The sequence below is a fragment of the Carassius auratus genome, chromosome 47 (assembly GCF_003368295.1).
Source record: "Carassius auratus strain Wakin chromosome 47, ASM336829v1, whole genome shotgun sequence".
Classification (NCBI taxonomy): Eukaryota; Metazoa; Chordata; class Actinopteri; order Cypriniformes; family Cyprinidae; genus Carassius; species Carassius auratus.
In genome coordinates this window covers 11,505,949-11,523,400 of record NC_039289.1, presented here as the reverse complement: position 1 = coordinate 11,523,400, position 17,452 = coordinate 11,505,949, and the positions used below count along the sequence as shown (strand labels likewise).

General features: G+C 36.6%; 1 protein-coding gene across 13 annotated transcripts in view; it reads right to left on the bottom strand.

The window, feature by feature from the left end:
* The window catches only part of LOC113065108 (dedicator of cytokinesis protein 3-like), a 166,227-nt gene that overhangs the window by 16,998 nt on the left and 131,777 nt on the right, over positions 1–17,452 (bottom strand). For 6 of the 13 annotated variants that reach the window (XR_003278934.1, XM_026236291.1, XM_026236296.1 and 3 more), the window contains 25 exons: positions 17,027–17,151; positions 15,824–15,986; positions 15,166–15,272; positions 14,458–14,629; positions 14,255–14,352; positions 14,077–14,160; positions 13,430–13,530; positions 13,061–13,142; positions 12,073–12,243; positions 10,938–11,030; positions 9,882–10,074; positions 9,413–9,540; positions 9,183–9,329; positions 7,370–7,468; positions 7,142–7,236; positions 6,432–6,507; positions 5,019–5,119; positions 4,343–4,401; positions 3,808–3,956; positions 3,272–3,357; positions 3,103–3,129; positions 2,855–2,950; positions 1,962–2,022; positions 1,762–1,855; positions 1,218–1,366 (listed from right to left, as the gene is read on the bottom strand). Coding sequence is in view for 12 of the 13 variants with exons in the window: in XM_026236291.1 (XP_026092076.1) it covers positions 1,218–1,366; positions 1,762–1,855; positions 1,962–2,022; positions 2,855–2,950; positions 3,103–3,129; positions 3,272–3,357; positions 3,808–3,956; positions 4,343–4,401; positions 5,019–5,119; positions 6,432–6,507; positions 7,142–7,236; positions 7,370–7,468; positions 9,183–9,329; positions 9,413–9,540; positions 9,882–10,074; positions 10,938–11,030; positions 12,073–12,243; positions 13,061–13,142; positions 13,430–13,530; positions 14,077–14,160; positions 14,255–14,352; positions 14,458–14,629; positions 15,166–15,272; positions 15,824–15,986; positions 17,027–17,151 (2,756 nt within the window). In the remaining variant the exon portion in view is untranslated. The remainder of the gene's footprint in view (positions 1–1,217; positions 1,367–1,761; positions 1,856–1,961; positions 2,023–2,854; positions 2,951–3,102; positions 3,130–3,271; positions 3,358–3,807; positions 3,957–4,342; positions 4,402–5,018; positions 5,120–6,431; positions 6,508–7,141; positions 7,237–7,369; positions 7,469–9,182; positions 9,330–9,412; positions 9,541–9,881; positions 10,075–10,937; positions 11,031–12,072; positions 12,244–13,060; positions 13,143–13,429; positions 13,531–14,076; positions 14,161–14,254; positions 14,353–14,457; positions 14,630–15,165; positions 15,273–15,823; positions 15,987–17,026; positions 17,152–17,452) is intronic. The other 7 variants (XM_026236298.1, XM_026236300.1, XM_026236301.1 and 4 more) reach the window with 4 other exon arrangements.

Sequence of the window (17,452 nt, the reverse complement as noted above, 5' to 3'; positions counted from 1 at the left end):
TAGATTTTCATTTCTAGATAAGAAACTCCATCAGTTCTGGCATGACGAGTTTTAGTTTGGTTTATAGAAAGAAATGCCACATCACACTTAGTTTGCACTTTGTTTTCTGACAAGTGTTTATGAGAATTAAAGGGAAAGTTCACCCAAAAATGAGAATTCTGTCATCATTTACATACCTTCTACTTGTTCCAAACCTGTAAGAGTTTCTTTCTTGTGTTGAACGCAAAAGAAGATATTTTGTTTGATAGATGTTGGTAACTAAATACTATGGAAGTTAATGGCTACCATCAAATGTTTAGTTACCAACATCATTCAGAATATCTTCTCTTGTGTTCAACACAAGAAAGAACTCATAATAGGTTGAAAAATTAAAGAAATTAGAGTTTAATTTTGAATGTTAAAAATGTAAAATTTGACACGAAATGGAAATTTTTGGACCTTGTAATGTTTATTCAAATGTTAATTCCACTCCCACTTCTCAAACATCCAATCAAAAATCATTGCACAGAACCAAGTCCCGCCTTATATTTTTGTCCTTTTCAATTATATTTGGATTTATGTAATAATACGGAAGAACAGATATATGGCTACTTCAGTTTCATTGCAACTTTAACAATTCAAAAGGAGTTTTTTTACTTATAAATCTTACAATTAAAGTCAATGAGATCCTTTGTTGTTTTTGAACTGCACTGACTTTCTTTATAAGGATTAAAAGTTGTCGGAAGTAGCACAAATGTGCAGAGTCAGGGTCTAAAATGAACACTCACTAGGTAAAACTGGAATTGGTAAGTATACAAAATGTTTACTTGCATGTTGGCCGGTAACTTTTTTGTTTATTAAGAGTAATTATGCCTGAGAATGTGAAATGTTTTAGCACAATTACCAAATCCAAGACTGATTTGCAATTCTAAATACTGTAAGTAATCTGCTAAACTAAGCATTTCAGAATGAAGCGCTGTGAGCTTTTCACATGATGACAGTGTTTTCAGTGTCCCAGGGTTTGCAGTAAAGCTGAAATTATCTACAAAAGTGTGAATGGAGTCTGTAAATTAGCCATTTGCATTAAAAACAAATATAGACTATTCCTGCTTTAGCAACTATTGCCGCTCACCGTTTTTCAGACAATCTTTTGCTCTTTTCAAATATACATCTGTGGAGGATCATTGTGGATCAATTCTGTTAAGCCGTTGTTGAAAGAAAGCAGTATCTGTAAATACCTTTCCCTTGTTGAAGTAGTGGATGACCTTACGACAGAGCCCCTCTTTGCGATGCCATTCGCTCTGCGCAGGATAGTGCAGGAACTCCCGGAGAGGCCTTTCCTCCCAGTGGAGCAGCTCCCAGTACAGCAGGAGCGTAAACGCCGCCTCTGTGAGACACAATGGTTGATAAAGTTCAAATACTCTTGTAGAGCATAGTGCTAGCAACACAAAGGTCATGGGTTTGATCGCCAGGAAAAATACAGTACGTAGTGATAAAATGTGTACTTTTTAAGCCTTATGTATTCAAAGGTTTAAAGGGATAGTTCACCAAAAAATGAAAATTACCCCATGTTTTATTCATCCTCAAGCCATCCTGGATGTGTATGACTTTGTTCTTCTCAGATGAATACGATCAGAGTGATATTAAAAAACTGAACTATCCTTTTAACTTAAAAAAACGTATTCATTCCAATGCCCTGCTTCTTGTGCTTTTTAAACACAAAAACACTTTTGGTGTGATTTTAAGTGTGTCTATGTTACTTAACTCTGAATCATGCCTCACCTGTGTAGTTTTCAGCCTGCAGGTGCATGTCGCACAGCTTGTGAATGTATCTGATGTACATCTCCTCCTTATTAATCTCCGACTTGTAGAAATTCTACAAAATGAGATCATGTGATCATCAGGTTACTTTTGGTTAATTGCAAAAATGCCACATTGGATATATTAGGCTGACAGTGGACTGAATAAAGGGCAAGACTGACCAGCAGGTTAACAGTGCAACCGATCTTCTTGTTTTCTGTCTCATCACCTTTCATGCAATCTCTGCCGACACAAGAAACAGGAAGTCGAATTAGACACGCCCTCTCAAGCCACGCCCACTGACCATATATGGGCCATATGATGCACATTTGCAAACAAAAATGAGAAGAACTTCGATTTGAAACTGTTTGGTTACTATTACTATCAGTAATACTATCAGTAGAATTTTACATACTGATTTACTGATCGCTAAATGCTGCCCAACAATGAGTTTTTACTCATTTTACAAGTCAGTCAAATCGGCACTTCTTGTTTAAGTCAGCAGCCACAATAAATAAAATAAAATAAAAAAATAAATAAAAAAATACAATTACAAAAATGTAACCTACCATATTTTCCGGACTATAAGTGGCACTTTTTTTCATAGTTTGGCTGGTCCTGCGACTTATAGTCAGGTGCGACTTATTTATCAAAATTAATTTGACATGAACAAAGAGAAATGAACTAAGAGACATAAACCAAGAGAAAACATTACCGTCTCCAGCCGCGAGAGGGCGCTCTATGCTGCTCAGTGGTAGACTATAGGAGCAAAGAGCAGCATAGAGGGCCCTCTCGCGGCTGGAGACGGTAATGTTTTCTCTTGGTTCTTGGTTCTAAATAAATTCGACTTATAGTCCAGTGCAACTTATATATATTTTTTTCCTCATCATGACGTATTTTTGGACTGATGCGAATTATACTCAGTTGCAACTTATAGTCCGAAAAATACGGTATAATTAAAATGAAAAGCCAAAATATGCAAATAACAGCTAACATATATAACACTCTAAAAGTATATAAATAATATTAAAATAACACTTACATTTATCTAAAGACGCTAGAAGGAGAGTTTTACCTGTAGTCCAGCAGTCTCTCCATGAGGCGCGTGACAGATGTGACGAAAGACACGCCTGTCTCCCTCCAGGTCTCCTGCTCGATCTTCTCCAGCAGACTAGACATAAACAACACACACACACACACACACATATATATATATATAATTATTTAAGGGCACTTAATGGCCTGAAGATAAAACAGGGGCTTGCAATGGAATATCTGTTTTAGCGGCATCTGACAGGTTGAACAGGATTATTTTCCTCTTACCTGGGGTATGGCCCAAACAGCTGAGTTCTAATAATCCCGCAGCACAAGGCAAATCAGAGACACTCAGGTTATAACAAGAGTACTCAGACAGCTGGACGTGTAGCTGTGCGTGTCAGTGGAGAAGGTAGAGGGAGTGTGTGTGTGTTTGTGTGTGTGTTTGCGCACTTACAGCAAACTGAAGAGTTCTCGGTAATTCTCGTCTCCTTTGCCTTCAGACACCAGACTGTCCAGTTTGTCTATCAGTTCTGCCTCCACCTGCACCGGAAACATGAACTGAATTATGTGCTTATAATGAAATGGGTCACAATTTTAAGTAATATTTCTTTAGTGATATTGTTTATGTTTTCAGAAATTAAATTGTTTTTGTCATTTGGTGCCACTCGAATCCCCAAGAATGAATGCTGCTATAAAAAACAATCAAAATAACTTTTAAGCTATGTTTTATTAAATAAATAAATATATAAGTAAATAAATGAAAAAGAAAAGTTCTTTGTAACACTGTTTTACGACATTCAATAATAACAATAATATCCCCCCCTCCCCCATTACTGTTTTCCATTTACTATTATTTACCATTTATTATTTATGGTTGCATTAAGAGTGAAAATAAATCATATTCTTTGGTTTCCCTGGAACATAACTCAGGTTAAGAGAAACAGAAAAAAGCCAAGAAAATACAGAAAAGCAGAAGCAGGTATAATGGACCTGTTTGAAGTTGCCGTTCTTTCTCTGTTCCCAGTCCATCATATCATGGAAGATGGGGATCATTATATTTCGAACTTCATTTTGTGGTACAAGTGTCACACCCAGAAAAGGGCCAATCATTCCTGGTATGAAGTGGATCTTGTTCTCACCTGTAGCCAAACCAAGCAAATTGTAATTATGCATTCTTCTTTTATTTTTATTGTTTTAATGGTGGCTCTTTATTGTTAATGACTGAATGTCTGGGTTTATGTAACAAGATGAGTGAGCTTTACATGAAAGAAAGATCTGAAATATTTTATTTAAAAATTAAACATTTTAAAAACCCTGTGGCATAAATGTACCCAAACTTGCAGCAACACCTTGTAGTAGTTACCGGGAATTTCTGCAGTGCGGTACCTTTTTCTACCTCTAGAGGTCAGTACTGCTTTTCTAGAGGAAGTGGATGTTTGCGTTTGTGTTTCTGTGCGTGTGCAGAGAAATGCAGGAAAAAAAATGAAACGGAGTCAAAGGACAGAGACAGAATCAAAACGCTCACCCAAGTTCTGCCACATGCTAAACAGTTCATAAGCCATCATGACCCTCATATCACCATACCTGCAAAGACAACAAAAAACAAAAAACCCATGCAGGAATCTACAAACAGCATTTATTAAACATACTAGACTTATAAGAACAGAAGAGCCACATGCTGGGCTGAAGATCATAGATGTAAAAAGGAGAAGCAGAGAGATGAATCGACCCTCCCAACAAACTCACAGGGTGATCATCTATCTTGCATGCCGTGCAGAAGTCTTGCGTGCATTTCTGCATCTAAGGCTTTTTTGTATTTGAGTATTTAACCAGTAACTGAAGGAACAGGTATCTATTAATCATGAGATTAACAAGAAAAGGAGGGTGAACTAGCCAGAAAAGATGGAATACAAAGCAATGTTGCATGTACTCCAGATGGATTTAACTTGGATTAGCCCACGCTACCATACTCAAATTATTATTTGTTTAATATTTTAAGGAATATCTGGGTGAAATACAACTTAAGCTCTGCTGACAGCATTTGTGACATGACATTTGTGAAAGTTATTTGGATTTTTGTTCTTAAAAAATATAATTTACAATGAAAGCCTGTGGTGTAAAAACTTTACAATCTGCATGCATTTAGAAACAATGACATGTTGATTTATTCGTAGTGTTTTTAAGCAATACTTTAAGCTTACTTGTCAAAGACCTTCTTCCGCTTGACTGGTGTCAGAGTCTCCAGCTGTAGACTGGGCTGGTTGATAAACAACACTGCCAGACTGAAGTACGAATTCCACACCTGACAGAAAAAGCAACAAAAATGTTTAGTGATGCTACTGTGAGACTCTATGTGCTGCCATGTGTCTTTAATATAGATCTTTATAAAGTTTTGAAGGAAAATTTATATAATTCATGTTGCCAATACCTTGGATATACACTAATGACAGATTATTTGGTGGGAAGTCTTCAAAAGTTTAAGCTCCCCCCCTCACGCCTCCCAATTATTTTTCATATTGAACTATTCTGGACTATTATTTGAACATTAATGGTAAGGTCACATTCACCATTGCTCTGTACATTTTTGTTGACATGATCTAGTATCCCTGGGAAACTGACCACACCTTAAGGGTGTCAGTTGAAATTTTAATATCCATGCTGTTATAAGAATCTGATTTCAGTTTTAGCAGGGCTTCAACTCTACCTATGACTATTAAGTACCTTAACCAGTTCAGATTAGATTCCGGATTTAAGATGCTCTACATTGGCTCGAACACACCTATTGATTCCTGGGTGGGCCGTGTCCTAGTCCCCTTTTACAGAAAGGAAGCCACACCCACCTATTATTTTGCATATGAAACTATTCTGTACATTTTTGTTGATAAAAACCTGTCATTTCAATAGGAACCTACAGAATTGGGAACTTTGCAAAGATTTCTCCATGCAGATTTCACAAAAGGGTTCAGTTGGTCATGTGACTTTGCTACGTTGACCAACAGAAAAGTGCTCGGTTTCAAATTTCCTTCATTTGAGCTGTGCTTCATACAGCTACACTATTGACTGTGACAATGAACCTTTTTTGCCTGTGTAATTTAACCATAATTTCAGTAATGTGAACATTTCTTAAGGATGTCAATTATTATAATTTACAATATGCTGAATAAGTTTTACATGGCTTCAGTGGCCAAAGCGATCTACCAATGTCTATTAACCATCCTAACCAGTTTACATTAGATTCCGGATTTAAGTTGCTCCACAATGGTCTATTTATTTATTATGGGATATCCAGTGAAAGCCCACCCTTGTAGACAGGGCCATGTTTTTCTCTCAAAGATAACCTTCATTAATAATTCAGTAGATTTGAACTTTTCAGAGCCAATCTCCCTGGTTAGTGGCACCATCTGTTTTGATCAGGGAGGAGAGCTTCATTAGAGTGGATTAGAATGAGCCAAGAGTGTCCAACAGCAGGACATCGTGAAGTCCCACATGAAGCACGTTTGTGTGCATGTGAAATGTGATTTTCAGAAAAAGCATGTGTGAGGGTTTGAAAATTATATTTATGTTTAATGTGTGTTTTAGTGCCAGGGATTCTGTGGTTCATCACAATAACACACCTTAAAATCAAAGTCAGCATCTGTAAAACTTTTATGAAGGGCAGGCGACAAATACTGAGTTGTGCTCACAATGATACTGCAAGAAAAAAAAAAGGTATAATTAGAAAAACAGAGCATAGAGTAGAGTATAAATATTTGATGGTCTCTCTCTCTCTCTTTCTGTGTGTGTATATATATATATATATATATATATATATATAATATATATATATATATATATATATATATATATATATATATATATATATATATATATATATATATATATTATTTGTATTTTATTTTTTCCTTCTTTGCTAAACAGTCACATTTCATGCATCCATGCTGGAGAACAACATTACTTTCTTAAAAAATAAAGAGTAGAGTATATTTTTGCTTGAAAAGTGCTCTGTTAAAACAATATCTAATGCAGTGACATTAATATTGAAAGTGGCTTTACCTTAATTTTAAAGACACTTTACAAGTACTAAAAATATGATCTATCTGGAGAAATACATTATACTATACCATATATGTTATTTAAAAATGTTTATTCAAACCAAAATAATATGTCTTGAGCCAAATATATATATATATATATATATATATATATATATATATATATATATATATATATATATATATATAATTTTTTTAATACAATTTAATAACTGCTTTGGAAGAAACAAGAATAAGGTAGAAAAGGGGAAAAAAAATTTATCAATTCTCACTTGCTGGTCAGCAGTCTCATGACGTTCCAGTCACGTGGGAATATACTGAGCTTCATCAGGTTTCTGAATACACAGAAAATCTTCAGCAAGAACTCCTGCAAGAGATGGGATTGTATAAGATGGGTAAGAAGAAAACATTTTTAACATTTAACATTTAAAAACTTAACCTTTAAGCAACAATATAAATTATTTAGATGCTTGATATCTGAAATTTATGAGACGGTTCACCTTTAGCTCCTCTTTGCTTTGGAAGTTGTCCATTAGGTGTTGAAAATGAATGTCCGACATCTGACGCAAGAGGGACAACAAACAGGACACATACTCCCCCTGCCAATCAGAAAGTGGGCAAGTCCTTGTGAGCCAATCGATCTGTTTATTTGGCAATCAAACAGCCAATCAAATGCATCCAAAGGGAGCGGGGAAGCAGAATGAAGGAGAGACGTGAAGACACTGTGGGACGAATTCACTAAAGAGTTGTGGCACTTCAGACGGCACGCCACGGACCACCTACAGTCTGTTCACTAAATTTCTGATGCATATTACACACAAAAATGAAAAGGCTGGCTGAAATAAACGGTTCTACTCTGACTAGCTGGCTTTACACAACTTTTTTAATCAGTTGATATAATTCACTTGAGGGCAGTTCTTGGCCAGTTTTAACTCCAATGTGGACTAGACTTTTGATCTTAATCAAAAGTCTGGCTATGTGAGACTAGAGCATAGTATTTTAGCACAAAACTCTTATGTCTGATTCACCAACCACCCACAATCCAATTAAAGCAAGCACAATATGCATATTTATATTAGGTCATTGTCATCCTTCTTCGGGCAACCATTCCCGTAAATGCCATGCAAATGACGTTCTTTGTAGAATGTGACAGACTTACAAATGTCAGTGTTTTTTTACCTAAATAATTATCAGCCACAGAATATTAAACATATTTCAGCAGTAGTTCATCAAACAGTGATCAAATGATTTTAACTGGGCATGGATCCACATGGAGGATTCATTTGTGCACTTTTTCTGCATTTTAAAGACCCAGGTGTTAAAACAACTCAGACAATGTTTGCAAATTTGTAACACTATCAAAAGATGCAGTTTAGTCTAATTTAATTATCCCGTCTGATAATACCATGCTTTCTTTTAACTACATATACACAGAGACATGATATAAGTTCATCTGGGTTTAAGTTTAAAAGCTTTCTATGATGAATGCATAAAAACATTAACATTTAGCAAGCAAAAGTATATTATAGGATGCAAACCCATAAATCAAAGTGCAGATAAGAGCATGTTTGTGTTCTAGTAGTTTACTGTTTATCTTAGCCTTCTTAGCAGGTGTTACAACAGTTTAAATGTAAGAAACGTAAGAACAAACATGCATTGGTGAGTCTCACGAAACCTGTCAGGAAAGATCAGGGTTATATTTCATGCAACAATGAAAAGAAAAATACATTTTGCATTAAGAAAATTACACAAAAGAAAGTAATGATCCTAAACAGAAGCTTAATTTTCTTTTGTCCTGAAATATGCATTTTATTTGCAGTTTTCGTGAAATTCGCCCACATAAAGACATATTGTATTATGTGTGAGTCAGTGAGTGAGTGTGAGAGACATAATAAACAGACATGAACATGAACGAGAGAGAGAGAGAGAGAGAGAGAGAGAGAGAGAGCAACAGTGATTAATTTTATATTTAAGTTAAAGTAATGGTCAGATATTCAAATATAAATACTCCCGTTTTGTCGGTTTATTGCATTAATTTGGTATGAATCATGTTGGAGCTTGAGGTAGATCTATTTGGGCAATTTGAATGTTATCTTTAAAAATGAATTTCTCAATAAAGAAAATTAATGTGATTTTACTTTCAGAACCTGACTGTTGCACTCTGTAGTCAAAGAAAGAAGAGTTCCAGAAAGATGCTGGGAAAGACACAGAAGATGAAGAAAAGACCTCAGTAGGGATGCAACCAAGCAGGTGGAGGAGAAGAGGGATGTGGGGAAGGAAAGAAGTAGAATATCAGATTTGTTAGTTACTAACAGTGATCTCAGCCGTGCACTGTGGACAGCGCTGCCCTCTTACCGCCTCCTGAGACTGAGATTTACTCATGATGGCCAAAAGCGTCTGCAACAACACATCCAACAAACTCTCCACCATCATCTCTACCTCCTCCTGCACAGAGCTCTCCTGCAGATGGGAAAAGAGAAACATTGCCTCCTTAACCAAAGTCATAAGCAGGATGTTCAAAATTTTGATGTGTACCAGTGTACCAGTGAGCTGCTCTTAATAATGGAGAAAATGCTGCTCAGGATTCCCGAGCAAATCAGAAGCTCCTTCTGTTGCCGCAGATGCAGATGAATGTGATGGAGAACAACAGGAAGGAGAATTCTCCTTGATTCTGTGTAAACAGACAGAGAGAGGTTATTAACTCAATTCACCTGATTAAGATTTCAGACATTTACACTGTCATAAAACATGTGCAAAAATTATACCTTTCAGAGGTACTACAGCTTGTCAACGTGGCAGTACCCATAAAAGGGGCACCTTTGTACCTTATCTAACCATAAAATGTGCACATTAGTACTTTAGAGAAGTAATACGTACCTCCTTAAGGTACTACTAGGAGTAAATAAGGCACAAAGATGTTCTTTTGAGATTACTGCCCCAATGGCAAGGTGTTGTACCTCTAAAAGGTACAATTTTACACATTAGAGAGTGAAACAATTCTTTAAGAAATACCTGGGAAGGAGAAAAGCCTGCTATCCACAGTCCGAGCAATGGACTGCAGCTTGACCACATCCATGGACTGACCGATGTGGACCGTACTAGGCATGCTACCCAGAGTTCCTCTCACAAACTCTGCCACTTCCTGTACTGTGAACATCTGGAGAAGCTCGTCAAAAATAGCTGGGAAAGAGTTGAGTAGGGCAGCCTGAAAATATGGGAAGAGACCAGAGAAAGAAAGGTTGACTTTTACAATTTGATCATCGTTTGTGTTTCCCTTAAGATAAAACAAGATATGTAGGACGTGTTGGCCAAAGATGGGATGGACATCACCCACAAAGCAAGAGGTGAAGTAACAGGGAGGCTTCATCAGCAGCTCGTGGTTACTTGGTAGATTAGAGATTTAGTCACAAATGTATTTCAAGAAGATGCCAAACAAATGAGAGATCACTTATGGTTTAGCTCAAACACTAATCAAACAAACCTAAACCAACTAAGCAAGGTCTTCGGGTCACTTGACAATTACAGGCAGGTGGGTTGGAGTAGGTTGGAACTAATTTTTACAGGACAGTGTGTCTCTGGGAGCAGGGTTGAAAACCTCTCGGTCACAGTCATAGTCAAAAACCTTGGCCTTGGATATTACTTAATTCAAAGGTCCATTACATCTCTTGCTTCTGAGGACTTCCCATAACCACTTTGCTCATCAGCCCAAAAGTACGAGCCACTGCAGGCAAGGTGATCTCTGGTCCCCGGTTCAGTGCAACTGAAGAGCAAAGGTGAATAATGTGGGCATTTGGAAAGGAGTTGACTTTGTGCAGGAAAAGATTTGGTGTCAAACACAGCATTCAAAACCAAGAAACACGTCAAAGAACGCAGTGGAAGATGCACTGGAATCATAGAGAACCATTTGTTGGTGTTGGTCAATTTGTTTGGGTTGTTGGTTCATGTTGGGGTCTGGTGTTCTGGAAAGGTACTGAGTGGTTGTATATGATGGTAGATGTTTTAGGCTTTGGCTTTGGGTTGGGTTGTGAGGGAGTCTCCGTTCTATTACTGTGGGGCAAATCTACTTACAGACAGCTGAGAGGGCCGTGGGGAATTACAGCTCAATGGCTGCAAGCAGTTGCCCTGGTTGGTAGTGGCTTGTCCTGTAGTTGGCTGGGGACCCTAGGGGGTACAATGAGGTTTGGCAGGATTGGGTCAAGATAAAGGGAAGGGATAGGAAAAGCCCACAAAAGGTACAATATGGGAAAATTCAGGAAAACATTAAGTCAACAAAAACCAAAGACGACTAAATCTTCATTAAACCATTTGAGCAAGAACTGTGGGCAGGAGGGACTGCACTGTGTCCAGACATTGATTAATCAAAGCACAGACAATTTTTTTTCCCTAGGTTCCTGGCGGATCCAGAATTTAATGATACCTTTCTGAGCGCATGAATGATAAACTATGGAGGGGACAGAAAAGAGAGGAGAGCTAGTTTGACACAGAACACCTCAGAAAGCACACAGAGTAACAATGGCCTGGAAACCACCCACAACATCCCAGCATCATAGTGACACTTACCATTCACACCATCTTCACACGATGTAATATAATCTAGTGACTAATGATACTACAGTATCTCAAGAACTTGTTTGGTGGCTTTCTGTCTTGGTGTCTGTCGATTTTCATCTTAAATCCTCTTGTCTTGTGTTCTTCAAATCTGACACCTTCAGAACATTTGACATCTACTTCACTGAGCAAACAATCTGAAGTGAAAAAAAAAGCTTGTTTCGTCTGATCGCAAATCGCTCTATCTAAGAAATAAGTTCAAAGGATTTTTCTTGAGATGGGGGTGTCTAAACAGCTTAGATGTGCAACTTGTTTAGGTCAGAGATAGACAGACGCATCAGTCTCATAGAAGACTAAACAAACCTTACTTCTTGAACCTTTTATTTTCAAACACATTAGACCACCTTGATCTTTTGTCATTTTTACTTAGTTCCTCAACTAAACCAATTTAAGGTTTAAATTGATAAACTAATTTATATAAAAGTGCTCAGTAACAAACCATTCATCCATTACATCACACTCCTAGTCATTTTATGCTTTTTATTTTTGACACAGTTATTCTTATACATCAGATTGTTTCTTTAGGTAGTATTTCCTTATAAATGGAAATGTGCATAAACAGGAAATGTGGACAGTTTTTGAGTTTATATCTGACCTGGGTGAAAATGAGTGTCTCAGAGCTGCGGCTGTCCAGACTGAGCACGAAACGGATGGATTGGAAAAGCTCCTGGATGCTGGCCCGAAATTGGTCCTCCTCCATCCCACAGGTGGCCCGGGAGTAGAGGATCCGTGACTGGACGATGAATTTAAACAGGTACTCTAGAGCCTGGAAGAAGATTTACAGGTGATGTGTACCCTGAAAATGTCTGCAGGTGTCCTAGCTTTTCAATGTTTACGCTATAAAAGTCCTTAAAAAACTTGAAGTACAATCAGTACGGACAGCCCCTGTGCTTGTACGTTGAAGACAAATTAAGTAAAAAAAGTTTTTCAAATTTGATCACTTTGGGAAATGTGTACTTTGTACTTAACTCTGGTGCTAATGAAACTAAATACAAAAAAAAAAAAAAAACATGAGGTAAGCAATTTTTGATTCAAAGCAGTAAGTTTTAAATACTATGACATAATGGATGGCTCCCGTGTCTTTCATAAGCCAATTACAAATGCTGAGATAAAAGGTTTTGCTTCTGAATACATAAATACAATTAAAAAAGGAAACTTTTCTTATTTTCACTCAAGTATGCGTTTGGCTAGATACTTTTGAAATTTTTGACGCAGCACCCACACTTAAATGGAAGTATAATTTCTCTGTACCTATACAGTGCTTGACATTTTAATATGAGGGTACTGTCAAAACAAAAAAAATGAACCACAAATCAAAGCAGTGATGGCAATACATCTTAACAAAACTGTACAGTGAGTGAATGAGAAATCTCAGAAACATTTCCTTGAGCAAGTTTATTAGTAAAGGTCCTTTGAGGACTGCATTGAAACTTCTTAGGTAAGTGTACTATTTGTTCTAGTTTCTGTTAAAGCTGAAGCTGTTTATTGGACAGTGGCCACCATATGATTTCAAGCAAGTTTTTTTCTCTTGATTTCTGTATGTGTGGTTATACAGCACACTTGGAAACATGACAGAGTCTTACCCTCATGGCTTCCTGGATGTGGTCCTGTCTAACAACTTCTGCTGATCGATCCATATACCACTTCAGACAGCGAATCAACTCTCTGAATTTGAAATTGAACATCTAGTTATACCATATTCAGATATATATATATATATATATATATATATATATATATATATATATATATATATATATATATATACACACACAGATTAATTACAAAGAAACAGCAAGTAACACATCGAATTCAATGTTAAAGTACTATGACTGAAATAATATTTTGTTGTAAAATGTACTTTAGTATTCTTTGGGTTATTTACAACTTTGAAAAATCATATCTTCCAGTTTATCTTGACAAAAATATCCTGTAAAAATACATGGACTTACTTATAAGCCAGCGCTCCTGCAAAATGCTTCTGGATGTAGGTGTCCATCACAGGCCGGAAGTGATAAAACTTACTGTCCCGGAGCAGATTGATGATGAACACCTAGACAGAGATGGAAAGCAGGAGTCAGGAGGTTCCTTATCTTAAGGTTCCTTAATTTTTTGGTGAGCTATTCCTTTGAATGAAATGAAAATGAGACGACAAGGCAACAAATTTATTGCCAAATGAATATCAGAGCAAGAATAATGCATCAGCGAAGGCTCTCTATTCTCCACACAGAAACATGACAGATGTATTCAGGCCAAGAGAGGCTAGAACATCTTGACTCTTTTTACAGGAGTACGAGAAGCTAAAGGCTCTCTGGAGACGCCACTATCAACCAGCTGTGAACGCCTAATAATGCCTGGATCCACGCCAGCTGAAATCTTCCATTTTCAGGACAGACGCACACACACACACACAGCATGGGCACTCATGAAAGAGATGAATCGAGTGCATAAAAGGGTGTCCACACACGCAAACACACAGTATCTGTGGGTCTCAGTCTTTTGATGAATGGAAATCAGACCCGTTCTTACAGCGGTGAATTATTAACATTAGTTAAGCGATGCCGTTGTCCTAGAAATGCCATTTGTTAAAGTTTCTAACCAGTGACTGAAACACCAGGGGTCCGTATTTGTCTGTGTTGTCATCCAGAATGGAGAACAGCGTGTCGAGGATGTCTTGAAGAAACTGGAGTGGAAAAGAGAAAATGGATGTGAATTACATTAAGCGGACATTAAAATCTGTTATTTTTAAAGACAGAAAAACAAGCCAGAGCTCTCACTTTGACTATTTCTTCCCCACAGACATGCCGCAATCTCCCTAAAATGTCCATTACACGGTCTGGATGTGCTTTCCACTTCAACAAAGCCAGCAGATCGACTTCGCAACACACACACAAGAAGAAAGTGTCATTATATTCTCTGAAAAGTAGATGCAACAACTGATGGGTGAAGGAAAAATTGTTAGCGAGTGTTAGTAAATTACCATTCTGAGTCAGTTTGGTGGAAGAGAGCTGAGTGGATATCCAGAGGGTTTCCTTAGTGCTGCGCTGGAAGATGAGGCTGGACGGGATGTTCGGGCAGCCGTTGAAGTCGTCTTTACAGCAGGGCAGCCCCAGGTACAGCGCGTGGTTACTGAAGGTGGTGTTTTCATCACACTGATCCACAGACAGGAGAGAGTTTAACATGGTTAGTATCATTAACCAAAACTGAAAACATTAAAAATAATAGTTATAATAATTATATATATATATTGAAAATATTAAAAATAATAATTATAATAATTATAGATAAATATATATATATCTATATCTATATATATATATATATATATATATATATATATATATATATATATATATATAGTTATTATTATTATTATTATTATTATTATTATTATTTTTTTTTATGTTTTCAGTTTTGGTTAATGAAGTTTTTCTTTTTTGTTAGACTTAAAAATGTATTTTAAAAAAATCTATATTAATTTATTATTTTATTATGTGTAACAACATTTTTATTAAGTAACTAAATCACCTTATTTATTTATTTATTTATTTATTTATTTATTTATTTATCTACGTAATGCATAAAAAATCCAGCTATGGAATAGAAAGTCTTCCACAGATCTTGCATTCTTTTTTTTCTTTCTTTTTTTTATGGTAAACACATAATTTTTATGTAATGTCTGCTTCACCTTGTAGATGTAAAGCTCATGGCTCTCATCTGACAGCGTGGTGCCGTCTTCCCTCATGAGTGGAGTGAAAGCAAAGCCGAAAAGCTTCTTTTCTCCTTTGTCCTTTGCTATAAAAACAAAAAATAGTTTAAATATTTCCCAACGTGCTTGTCAAATTTCAAGTGTTAATAAAAATCATATCACTTCATAAAACAAGTCAAAAAAAAAAACAAAGAAAGAAAATGTTTTTTGAGTACGTCGAGAAATTAATGCATCGTATAAAACCCAACAAAACATTATCGCATCCATTTCTCTCTTTTCTAAATAACAAAATCCATATGTAGTCACACTTTATCTTTATATCAGTTAATTAAGTGTAAGTCTTCAGATCAGAATGTCATTAAAAAAATCAATTCAATAAAATCTGACCCTTTCTATATAAACCCAGCTACAGTCATGTTTTGGTGTGTTACTGTTTTCTATATAAAATCATCTTTCATAAGGTAAAGAACTTTCTGTGAAAATGTAACATTGATATCTTTGTTACTGTGAAATTAATGTTGAAATCAAACTTTGATGCTTGTTATCTCACAATTAGAGTTTGAGACTTTAGCCTGGATTTCACAGAGAGGGTCACCAATATGTGCAAGATGATAGCACTACTGTGCAAAGTCCTTACTTGAGCAGTGTCTGAACTCAAAGCGCAGATGGGAGCCTCGGAAGCGGTCGATGGGGATGGGCAGTTTGATGACCTCGCTCCAGCGCGGACTGTTGTTGTGGTAGAGGACGAAAGAGCGGTACTCGCTGATGTTGTGTTCTCCTGAGCCCAGACTAATGCACTCCTGATAAAAGATAGAAGAAATGGAAACCGTTTTATGTGGCTTTATAGTGTGCATTAAAATTTGCGACAACAACATTTATGATGGGCTTATGTAAAATACATCAGAAACTCATTTACTCCTCCAAACTGACTTCAATTTTGTTTGGACTAAATGATTCACCACATGAGCTACAGATCACTGATATGTTTTTCAAAGGGATAGTTTACCCACAAAATGAGACTTCTGTCAGTCTAAACCCCTACTGTTTGTTTCTGTGATTTTTATTTCAATAATCATACAACACAATTCCCTTAAAGGGTTAGTTCACTCCAAAATAAAAATTCTGTCATTAATGACTCACCCTCATGTCATTCCAAACCCTTAAGATCTTCATTCATCTTAGGAACACAAATTAATATATTTTTGATGAAATCGGAGAGCTTTCTGACCCTCTACAGACAGCAACGCAACTCAAATGTTCCCAGGTCCTGAAACGTAGTAAATAAATCAGTATAACAGGCCATGTGACATCAGTGGCTCAACTTCAGTTTTAACAATGCTACGAGAATAGTTGTTGTTGTTTTTTTGGCGCAAAGAAACAAACAAAAATAGCATAATTTACTCGACCATTCTACTCTACCGAGTTACGTCTTCTGCCAATTTGGAGAGAAACCAAAATCATATTGGACGTAATCAGCGTTTTTTACGTTCGTGGGGAAAGCACGCGCATGAACGTCATGTGCGTAATTAGCGTTGTTTATGCTATTGTTTGTTTTTTTTGGGGACAAAAAAAAATATTCTCGAAGCATTGCAAAACTGAAATTGAGCCACTGATGTCACATGGACTGTTTTACTGTTGTATTTACTACGTTTCTGGACTTGGGGACATTACAGTTGCATTGCTGTCTATGAAGGGTCAGAAAGCTCCTTGATTTCATCAAAAACATAATACCGAAGATGAACGGAGGTCTTACAGGGTTGGAAAAACATGAGGATGAGTAAATGATGACAGAATCTTTATTACTGGCAACTTATTCCTTTATTTCGGCAGTCTGACGTACTTTGAGGATCTCTCCGTCAGCGTAGAGCACATACATGGTGACCTCGATGTTCTTCTGAACGCTCTTGCCTCCTCTCTCGAAGTCTCCTCTCTCCAGCGTGAGGTAGAGGTCGTTGCGTATGTCGCCTTTAAAGAGAAAACACACACATTGTTTGGTAATATGAGTATTTGCGTTTCGGCTTAATAAAACTGCAATTGTTACAAATATGTTGTCATTTTGTTTCTTATATTTTAGTTTTGAAGAATTATTGCAAGGAAAACTCAACATACAGTATATACACATGTTGCCACATGAGTTAAAAAAGATCATACAACCTAGACAAAAAAAACTGTTGATAAACTTGCCACTTGGAGAAATTAATTTTCGACCCTGACTACAGATACAAACAGTTATTGTATAAGAACCAAAATACATCAGTCTACTATG